Source organism: Rhincodon typus, chromosome 7 (genome assembly GCF_021869965.1).
Source record: "Rhincodon typus isolate 14 chromosome 7, sRhiTyp1.1, whole genome shotgun sequence".
In the NCBI taxonomy this organism is placed as follows: domain Eukaryota; kingdom Metazoa; phylum Chordata; class Chondrichthyes; order Orectolobiformes; family Rhincodontidae; genus Rhincodon; species Rhincodon typus.
Window position 1 is genome coordinate 23951877 of NC_063338.1, and position 11492 is coordinate 23963368.

Sequence of the window (11492 nt, forward strand, 5' to 3'; positions counted from 1 at the left end):
TCCCCCTCTCTCCCTATTTATTTCAGAACCCTCTTCCCCTCCCCCAATTCTGATGAAGGGTCTAGGCCCGAAACGTCAGCTTTCCTGCTCCTATGATGCTGCTTGGCCTGCTGTGTTCATCCAGCTCTACACCTTGTTATCTCAGATTCTCCAGCGTCTGCAGTTCCTACTATCTCTGCATATTACTGTTGCTGTTTAGCATCTACGGTAGCTTCACATTCCAACTCTTTGGTCTGAGTATAATGGCTGCTTGAAATAAAGGTGCAAAAACTTTGCTACTTGTGAACTTTGCCATTAATAACTTCAGGGAAAATAACTTCTAATTTTCTTCAGTGACAAAAGATGAAATTTGACTTCAATGGAATCTATTAATAATAACTCAAGCAGAAATGCTGCCCAAGAAACACAATGTGATATAAAGCCTGCCTTTCCTGAGTATTTTAGGATGTTAATTATGTTATCAATGACCATGCCTTGGCCAAGTAGTATGAACAAAATGCAAACTCTATTGGAATTTAAGGTAAAAGTCTCTTAACCAGTTGTTAATCACTGCATTACATTCCAAAAAAGTTTACCATCTATTTGTATTCAGTATCAAACATCAAAACAATCAGAGCAGTAATAGTTATGAGTAATGATGAGGTTATTAATGTTTTGCATACAGTACTTAATGAAGAACTATATTATATATTTGTTATGTGAAATAACTGCAGAGAATCTGGTATCCCATCACCAGGTCACCCTTTATTCACATGTGTACAGTACCTGGGCTCTGACCAGCCAGCTCAGAGCCAGTTTCTAGAATGTGGAGGCTCTCTGAGTCTCCTGTTTATATCTGTCAGCCAGGGCTCCCTGATTGGCCAGGTTAACAACACCAATCAGGGATCGCATAGTCAATGACATCCACCTGACCCTTTTTCCAATCACTACATCCCTCCAAACCTTCCCCCCACCCCACCCCCTCCAAAGTCCAGGGATGTAGGCCTATTCTTTTTCTTGTGGCTTCTCCTGGAACCTTTTCGCCCCCAGCTCTGGTTCCTCCGACTCTGGCTCAGACAGAGGTGGCATGTACTGGACCGTAGCTCATCTCTCACACCAGGAGAGTATTGGGAGTGTTTCTTCCTCTTCTTCAGGTGGTAACGGTGTCAAGGCTGCATCTATCTCAGACTCCTTTACTGTCTTGAGTCCACATATCAGCAGCAACTACATGGCTTGCCAGACCCAATCCTGAAGAATATTTTAGCCATTTGGCTGAGCTTGGCTGTTTTTGGGATTTTGCTGTTGTCCGACCAAGGGTCCATCTGCTCAGGATGTGCTCTGCGTGAAGCTCTGTGATTATCTACACTCAAGTGCTATTCCCCAAGCTCAGTTGAACAGATGAGGGTGTCACCTTCCCTTCACTGCCGTTTTGCGCAACCTCAGGAAACCCAAACTAGAACAGTCAATCTTAAAATCAGATTCTGAATTAAAGCCAATTTAAATCTCTCAGGGATATTTAGGATGCTGAATCATCCCAGATTCCAGCAGCTGATACAATGACATTGGGCACTTGTGCAAGTTGTGAACACACTGGTCACAATGAGCTTTTTAACTGCTTTTAACAGTTAACAGGTGCAAGACTATCAATATTTTCTAATGCTGTAAGACTGTTTACAAGCTGGCTTTTGTCAATATTTCAGATTCCCATACTACTTAATTCTGATTTAAATTGGACAGCTTAATTAGATTATTTTCTTTTTATATCCAAGGGGTAGTGAGGTTTCTTGCTGCTGAATTAATTTCAGTTATTTGAGGGTTAAGTCAAAAACTTAGTCGGAGTGCTCAGGCCTAAAATGGCATCAATCAGCAACTTACATTGGCTGTTGTAGCCTTCTCTATCTACTTTGACATCTACTCCCTGTACCCAGACCAGTACTTTGCTCAAAATGACATCTGATTCAGATTCAACACAAATTATGCCCATAGAAATTTTCCGCATCTTCTAGGACCTGAAACAGCACCTTGTGATGCCAAAGGTAAAGACACTCCTCAACTGGATTTTGCAGCTGTAGCACAGTACTTCAAAGCTGCAATTGATTTGATATTAAAGTAAGTCAGTTCTGTGCATCATTTGATTTCATAGATAAATGCCAAATGCTAGAAATTGCATGATGCCTAATAAATTGCACCTTTTTCTTTAACGTTGGCACGGTGCAACAGTTATAATCACTGAAAAGAGCATTTATTGAGATACTGCCTATGTTTTAGCCTAATAACAGAAGGAGAAGTGACATAATTACAAGGCACAAACCAGAGATAAAAATGCAGAAAATTGTTTGGCATGAAGTAATCGATGTGTAATAATTATATGATGAGAAAATATGCACAATGATGATAATTAAATGTCATTTTGTGATGTCTGCTGAAGTAACTGTGTGATATTTAAATTGCAATCCATCTATGGCAGGTCATGTAAAAACATTCTCCATTTGTGTCATTGTCATGCATTTATTATTTGGGTGTCGATACCCTTATTCAACCAGTTTTAATAATCGCAATCTAGGGAATAACATGCCTTAAAATATTTACAGCCTTATGACTCAAGGCAAGATTACCATTACTGAGCCACATGGCTATTTACAACCACTTTTAAAAAGCGTGGAATTTCATCTTCTTCTTCAACTAAGAAAACTGGCAACTTTGAACCCACAAATGCTGTCTCAAAAGGAAGACTGCCACAAATTGAACAAAGATGACATATATTACCAGGAGAATGAAATTCAAAGTTTTTTAATTTGAAGTTTCTTCCTAAAATTCTTGAATTCAAATATGATTACTCAAGAAAAGTCTTCCTGCAGCCTTCAACACTGTTACAAAAGTACTCGAACAGAAGCGTGCAAATTGCCTTAAGCCTGTAAGCTATAGATACAAATTTAAAGAAATCTCAGATAGTTGATATTGACATTTACAGAGATCCTAGAAAGATAAAATGGCAAGTAAAATAATTTTTACATCCTCTTATAAGGATACGAACAGCAAATCCTACAGAAACAATGTAAAAATGGGTAAGATCAAAATGATGAATAAAATAAATCAAAATGACAAAAATGAAGATTAAAGCATATTAAATGTCATGGTGCATTTAAAGGTAAACCCCACCTCACTTAACCATTTACCCATTGAAGGATGAGGAAGAAGAAAAGTGCAGACATTTATGATATTCTAAATTGCTCCCCATCTTGAATGCAATTTCAACTAAGAAAAGGTCAATATTGCTTCCTTTTTATCTATCCATCAACATTTTCATTGAATGTAGTCTTTGGATTCAAATTAATTCTTTTAAGGCTTGAGATTTGACATTAATTTTCAGACTCAGTAAAGCAGCTAGTAGAGATGGACGAATTGAGGAAAGGAAATTCCACACTAACACAATGCAAGCACTCCCCTGGAGGCTGAAGTTAAGCCATATTCCTGCAGTTTAAATAGTCATAGTGCTATATCAGTAGGCATCATAAAATGTTTTTTAATTGTTATTGAGCGTATTTTTATTTCACATAATTATCACACTCATGTCAAGCATTTTTTCTGCATTTTGTCCCTTCTTTGAACCTTGCAATTATATCATCTTTTGCTTCAGTTATCATGCTAATCAAAGGAAGTGAGGGACTTAATGCTGTATCTGACCTGTTATCCTAGACCCAGAAGATATTGGCGCTGAAATAATGAACATTTTTCCAGGACTTACCATTCTTAAATGAGAAATATTCACCCTTCAAAAAGAAAACTTGCAGGGAACACCTAATATTAAAACCCAATAGGTTTTGTTATTCTCAGGGAATGAACCACATGAAAAAGGATTTTGTCTGCTGCAGGCCTTATGGTGAGGTTGTTCACCCCAACCTTAATGATAAAACTCCTTATAGTTTGGGAATTCCAGGGTATTGGTCCAATGACAATGAAGAAATTATGACATGTAATCTGGATTGTGTGTGTATATTGAGATGATGATATTCCCATAATATTCTTCTTGTGCCTGTTTGTAGAAGTGACAAAGCCATGAATCCCACAAATGTGAGCTTAGTAAGCCATTACAGTATGTCCTGGAGGAGTAGATATTGAGTCTAATGGTAGCACCAGCAGCAAATTAGATCCAGTATTCTGAATAGTGTCAAGTTTCTGTCAAGTTGTTCAAAATTTGGAGTGGGCTTTAAATTTACAGCCTTATGACTCAAGGCAAGATTACCATTACTGAGCCACATGGCCATTTACAACCACTTTTAAAAAGCGTGGAATTTCATCTTCTTCAGCTAAGAAAACTGGCAACTTTGAACCCACAAATGCTGTCTCAAAAGGAAGACTGCTACAAATTGAACAAAGATGACATATATTACCAGGAGAATGAAATTCAAAGTTTTTAAATTTGAAGTTTCTTCCTAAAATTCTTGAATTCAAATATGATTACTCAAGAAAAGTCTTCCTGCAGCCTTCAACACTGTTACAAAAGTACTCGAACAGAAGCGTGCAAATTACCTTAAGCCTGTAAGCTATAGATACAAATTTAAAGAAATCTCAGATAGTTGATATTGACATTTACGGAGATCCTAGAAAGATAAAATGGCAAGTAAAATAATTTTTACATCCTCTTATAAGGAGACGAACAGCAAATCCTACAGAAACAATGAAAAAATGGGCAAGATCAAAATGATGAATAAAGTAAATCAAAATGACAAAAATGAAGATTAAAGCATATTAAATGTCATGGTGCATTTAAAGGTAAACCCCACTTCACTTAACCATTTACCCATTGAAGGGTGAGGAAGAAGAAAGTGCAAACATTTATGATATTCTAAATTGCTCCCCATCTTAAACTCAATTTCAACTAAGACAAGGTCAATATTGCTTCCTTTTTATCTGTCCATCAACATTTTCATTGAATGTAGTCTTTGGATTCAAACTAATTCTTTTCCCTTGTTCCTAAGGAGCCAGGTTATGGTATTTCATATTTCTTTTACATTTTAGTTGTGAAATCTAAGGACTACACAACCTCCAGATATATCTTTGTGTCCAACTTGAAAGTAATTTTAGCGTAAGTGGTTCGTAAATTGATTGCACTTCTTCCTCACCCTTCAATGGGTAAATGGTTAAGTTTTACCTTTAAATGCACCATGACATTTAATATGCTTTAATCTTCATTTTTGTCATTTTGATTTATTTTATTCATCATTTTGATCTTGCCCATTTTTTCATTGTTTCTGTAGGATTTGCTGTTCATATCCTTATAAGAAGATATAAAATTTATTAAGATATCAAAGTTTATATTGCAAACATTTTATCTGTGCTGTAGCAGCTTCCTCACTGTTAAAATGCTAAAAGCGTAGCTTCATGTAGAAATGAAATAATTTTATACTGAAAGCCCAAATTAAAGTTAAAATAGATGTGTAATTAGCTACTGGTTGGTTCATCTGCCTCAGGATGCATGAATCCTGCAGTAGTCAGGATTATTGATATATTAAACTGGATGTGTTACCAACGACTGAAAGGAAAATATTATTGAAATCGAACTTTCTCCAAAATTGACCAGTGGAGTTGCAGATGGACAGGGTAGTGAAGAAGAAGTTTGGTATGCTTGCCCTTATTGGTCAATGCATTGAGTACAGGAGTTGGGAGGTCATGTTGCACTGTACAGGATATTGGTTAGGCCACTTTTATAATACTGCATTCAATTCTGGTCTTCCTGCTGTAGGAAAGATTTTATGAAACTTGAAAGGGTTCAGAAAAGATTTACAAGAATGTTGCCACAGGTGGAGTATTTGACCTATAGGGAGAGGCTCAATAAGCTGGGGCTATTCTCACTGGAGCGTCGGAGGCTATGGTTTATAAAATCACGAGGCGCATGGATAAGGTGAGGATGGAAAATGTACAAGTTTGCCAGGTTAAAACTGGAAAGGAACAGGGCCAATACCCTCCTCAAAAAAAGGTTATTTAAGATTACAAAGGGATCTTGATCAATTGAGCCAATGGGCTGAGGAGTAGCAGATGTTGCAAGGAATGGAGCATTTGATTTATAAGGTTAGACTGGGACTTTTTTTTACTGGAGTGTAGGAGGCTGAGGGATAACCTTATAGAAGTTTATAAAATCATGAGGGGCATAGCAAAGGTATTTTTCCTAGGGTGGGGTGTGTACAAAGTTAGGAGGCATATTTTTAAGGAGAGGAGAAAGATTTAAGAGGGGGACCTAAGGGGCTACACAGTGGTGGTACATATTTAGAATGAACTGCCAGAGGAAGTGGTTAGACGCAGGTATAGTTACAACATTTAGAAGACAATCTGTAATGGCGAGGTTGACCCCACCTCACCCCCCCCACTCCCGAAAATTATCTAAAACTGGAACACACGTCTCACCTCGTAATCTGTTAAACAAAGTGTGAAGAATGATATAACCTACCTCTGACGTCCCCCAATCTGCTATAAAGGAGTGGTTAAATGAAACAAAAATCCCTGATACTCACTTTATAATCAACAAGTAATAATTTATTTATCTAACTCTAACAGTAAATAAATTAACAGAACTACTAACAAACCAAACAATTCCCCCTTAACTACTAACTATTCCTGAATAAACAAAATTTTTATGGTATGCTGTTCCAATAAATACAAGACCCACTCATATAAACCAAATTAACAAAAAAAAAGTTTAGTTTCTCAAAATTATAGCCAGGATAAATCTTCTCAGAATGCTCCACGCCCTCTCCACTGATCCTCCGTCAAGAATACCTTTCACCATCAAATTCTTGTGCCAGGAATATTAGCTAAGAATGCTGCTGTACCTTTAGTTTAGATGATGGTTTTCTGAGAGTTTAAAGAATTCTGAGAGAAACAGTGATTCTTTCTTTTATAGCTGAGAGCTGTTCTCTTAGCACTTGACAGTTGACTCTCACACCGATTTTCAAATCCCCTCTTCTATTGTACTCTTGATGACCTATTAATTTCTTACAATAGGATTAGTCCTAGGTTGTCAAAACCATCATAAATTTATTTGGGTTTTGGTATTTAGGGCCTGGTTTAAATTAATTGGCTAAATTCAAAAACCTGTTCTCTTGGTAAAAATGCTACTTTGCCTGCTAACAGTATAGCCTTTTGAAGCAATGTTTCAATTTCAAGAACGCTCTGTGCATCTGCTACTGCTGACAGACATCTTTTTTTTAAATCTCCAAGCCTAAAGATAAAACACATCATCTTTTAAAGGGACTGTGCACTCTTTCCCCACCACCCCTCCCCATCATTCTACAAACATCAAACACTCTACCCAACTTTGCAACAACTTGGAAAGCTATATGAATAGGAAAGTTTAGAGGGTTATAAGCCAAATGCAGCTAAATGGGACTAGTTTAGTTTGGGAAACCTGGTTCAGCATGGACAAGTTGGACCGAAGGATCAGTTTCCAAGCTGTATGATTCTATATTGCTCTTGGTGTGGATTTTAACTAGATTAGCAGGGGCCTGGGATCCTGACAAATAGAACAGAGACAGAAAAACTGTGATGGAATTAGAAGTTAAAATGTGAGTGAGTGAATCTCAATGGCAGAAAAAGACATAAGTTAGATAAGAAAGAAGTGAGTTTAGCAAGGCTAAATGGACTATATTTTAATGCAGGAAGCCCATGGAATATGACAGATGAGCTAAGGGCACAGAAAGATGCGTAGGTGTATGATATCATAGCTGCAATCAAGGCATAGCTTAAAGATGGGAAGGATCTGTGGCTCAGCCTTCTTGGTTATAGGATATTCAGGCAACATAGAATAGGGGGATGGAAAAGAAGTGGGGGTATTGAAATGTTGATCAAAAAAATCAATTATAGCAGTGAGGACAGATGGTATCTTGGAAGGTTCATTAAATAAGGCCATATAGGTAGAAGTAGAACAAAAACTCAAAAGGAGCAAACAAATAGCCTTGTATATATTCCAGTCAGTCAGGGAGAGGTAGAGAATCAAATATAAAATCAAATTTCAGAGAAGTGTAAGAATAATAAAGCAGTAATGTTGGGGATTTTCACCACCCAAATATGAGCTGAAATAATTCTAACGTTCAAGGTAGAGAGAAAACCAAATGCTCAAATTACTGAAATGTTTTTTTCAGCACCGTACTAGCCTAAGCAAATAGAAGGTGCATCATTAAGTGAGAATTTCGGAGATAGTGACCATAACTCACTTGGATTTAGGGCGAAAATAAAATCTCCAAACTGGAAAAAGGGAAATTTTACTAAGGTAAGATTTGTCCCAAGTGGATTGGGATTAGCTACTTGCAGGTAAAACTGTGTCAGAACAGTGGTATGGTTTTAAGGGGGTACAAGTGAAAACGCAGGGCAAACATGTTTTCATAAGATAAAGGGTGAAACCAAGACTGGATCAAGGGGTATAAAGAATAGAATTAAGAAAATAGAGAAGTTATGGCAGATACTGAGAGCTCAATACAGTAAAAGTCCCTAGAGGACCATAAAAAGTGAAGGGAAGGAACTTAAAAATGCAATTATGAAAGCAAAGAGAATGCATGAGAAAGTATAGGCAGATAGGATAAAGGAAAACTCAAAGGGATTTTATAATATATGAAACAAAAGAGAGATATTAGGGAAAGAGTAGGGCCCATTAGGGACCATAGAGATAATCTACATCTGGAAGTGGAAGACATGGTCTCAGTCCTCAACTGATATTTTTCATCATTCTTCACAATGGAAAAGGATAATGCAGATGGAGGACTGTGAAATATTAGAAGCAAGTAACAGAGAGAGAGGAGGTACTCGTGAGCATATTTAAAAGTTGATAAACCTACAGGTCTAGATGGATCCCACCCTTTTGAGGAAGGGAAGGGAGGCGATATGAAGAGCCCTGGCAATAGTTTTCAAAACCTGTCTGGCTACAGATGAGAACTGAAGGACTGCTGAAGTCGACCCAGTATTGAAAAAACAGAGGAAGGGGTAGACAATGAAATTACAGGCCAGTCAGTCTAACTTCAATGGTGCAGAAGTTATTAGAAAGAATTCTGAGATACAGATTTTATCTACACTTGGGATAAAGATTACTTAGGGATAGTCAGCATGGATTTGTTGATGGAAAGTCACGTTTGATAAATTTAATTGAATTTTTTGAGGAAGTAACTAGAAGTGTTGATGAGGGTAATGCATTTGATGTGGAATATGTGGACTTTAACAAGGCTTTTGATAAGGTTCTTTGTGGTTGACTGCTCAAGAAAATAAAAGCCAGGGGACTAAAGGCAAAATGGTTTGATGGATTCAAAATTGGTTGAGTGGCAGGAAACGAGGTTGATGGTAGAGAGATGTTTTTGTGACTGGAAGTCTGTTTCCAGTGTGCTTCCAACAGGCTTGATGCTAGGGATCTTACTGTTTATGGTATACATTGGATTTGTGTGTAGGATGTATGATCAAGAAGTTTTCAGAATACACAAAGAGATGGTAGGGTTTTAAATAGTGATGAGGATAGCCATAAACTGCAGGATGGTATCAACAGACTGGTCAGATGAGCAGACCAATAGCAAATTGAATTCAGCCTGGAAAAGTGTAAGATAATGCACTCAGGCAGGGTTAACAATGCTAGAGATTGCACTATGAATGATCAGAGGGAACTTGGTGTGCATATATACAGATCCCTAAAGGTAGCGAGGCAGGTATAAAAGGTGTTTAAGAAGTTATGTGGAGTGCTTGCCTTTATTAGTTGAGGCATAGAATACAAGGTTAAACTAAAACTGTATAAGACACTGGTTGGGACACAACTGAAGTATTGCGTGCAGTCTGGTCACTATATTTTAGGAACAGTGTGATTGCATTAGAGAAGGTACGGAAGACATTTTCCAGGATGATGCCTGGCTGGAGTGTCTAAGCTATATGGAAAGCTTGGATAGGCTGGGTTGTTTTCTTTGGCGTAGCAAAAGTAAGTTGAGATAGAGGTGCCTAAGATTATGAGAGGCATAGATATGGTGGACAGGATCTTATTCCATTAGTGGAGGAGAATAGATTTAAGGTTAAAGGTAGAGGTTAAGAGTATAGTTGAGAAGAATCTTTTTCACTGAAAGGGTAGTGGTCATCTGAAACTCATTGCCTGAAGAGATAGTTGTGAAAGAAACTCTTGCAAATTTTAATTAGTGTTCAGGTATTGTGTTCCTCTCGCCTAAAGGGCTGTGGGCTAAAAGCTGGTAAACAGGATTATTGGAGCCAGCTTCTTGTTGACTAGCATGGACATGTTAGGCTAATTATCGTTCTTCTGTGCTCTAAATGTGTATGAGGTCTATGAAATATAGACAGATCAAGTGCACAGGCACTTCTACCCACTTTAGAAATGTACAATTTGTCTTATATTGTCTCTGCTCTTTCTTCTGACCAAAATGAATCCCTTCACACTTCTCTACATTAAATTCCATTTACCATTCCAGCAGACTATGTCCCTTTAAAGTTTGTCTGCATTGTCCTCACATTTCACGCGACTTCCAAGTTTTGTGTCTTCCACAAATTTTGAAATAGCGTCCTGTCCATGAAAGTCTAGGCTATTAATAAAAATCAAAAAAAAAGCATGCTCCAACCACTGACCCCTGGAGATCCCCTTCTTTTTTCAATCTGAAAAATAATCATTCACCAACGTTATTTTGGTCCAATTTCATTTCCTTGCTGCTATTGTCCCTTTTATTCCCTGGGCTTCAACACATGACCTTCAACAACACTTTCTGCTATCCTATTAAACGAAACTCAAGCAAGTTAGTTAAATATGATGTGCTTCTAAAATATCCACGTAGGCCTTCCATTTGAACCAATCCGTACTGTCCAAGTGACTGTTAATTGTGTCCCAAATTATCAGTTCTATTGATTTCCCCACCATTAATGTCAAACTGACTGGCTCGGAGTTCTGCCATGAGAAGCTGACAGCCGTCTGCTGTTAGCATGGGAGAGTGCCACATGGAGATGCCTTGATATGGTGAAGCTTGGTGACCAAGATGGCAGTCTGGAGGAGCAGGTGTCTAGTTTGGTCATGGTGAGTGGTAGAAAAGGAAGCTGCATTTTATAGAGGTGTGATGTGCAATTAATGAGACCAATAACAAATAAGTAATAGGCATTTCACACTGTCTATCAAGAATCTCATCTCAACATCTGGAACTTACTCGGAAAATACTATTAATTGCTCCTGAAGTTAAGAAAGGCCTTGTTGGACTTCTTATGTGATTCTCCTAGAGTTCTCACTCTAGCTCTCTAGCCCACTTCTTTCAGGACCTGGTAAAATTCCACCATAAGTATTCATATACTATCATATTGTATCTCAGTCAGGCTCCAACCTCCAGGCACAAATCTCCTCTTTGGTCCCTAATAAGACCCACTTCTTCTTTTAGAGATAGTAGGAACTGCAGATGCTGGAGAATCTGAGATAACAAGGTGTAGAGCTGGATGAACACAGCAGGCCAAGCAGCATCAGAGGAGCAGGAAGGCTGACGTTTTGGGCCTAGACCATTCTTCAGAAA

The 11492-nt window shown here is 37.9% G+C and overlaps 1 protein-coding gene across 1 annotated transcript in view; it reads right to left on the reverse strand.

The window, feature by feature from the left end:
• pikfyve (phosphoinositide kinase, FYVE finger containing) overlaps positions 1–11492 on the reverse strand; it is a 99226-nt gene that overhangs the window by 13000 nt on the left and 74734 nt on the right. The window contains exon 21 of the mRNA XM_048598715.1: positions 8187–8217. Coding sequence (XP_048454672.1) covers positions 8187–8217 — 31 coding nt within the window. The remainder of the gene's footprint in view (positions 1–8186; positions 8218–11492) is intronic.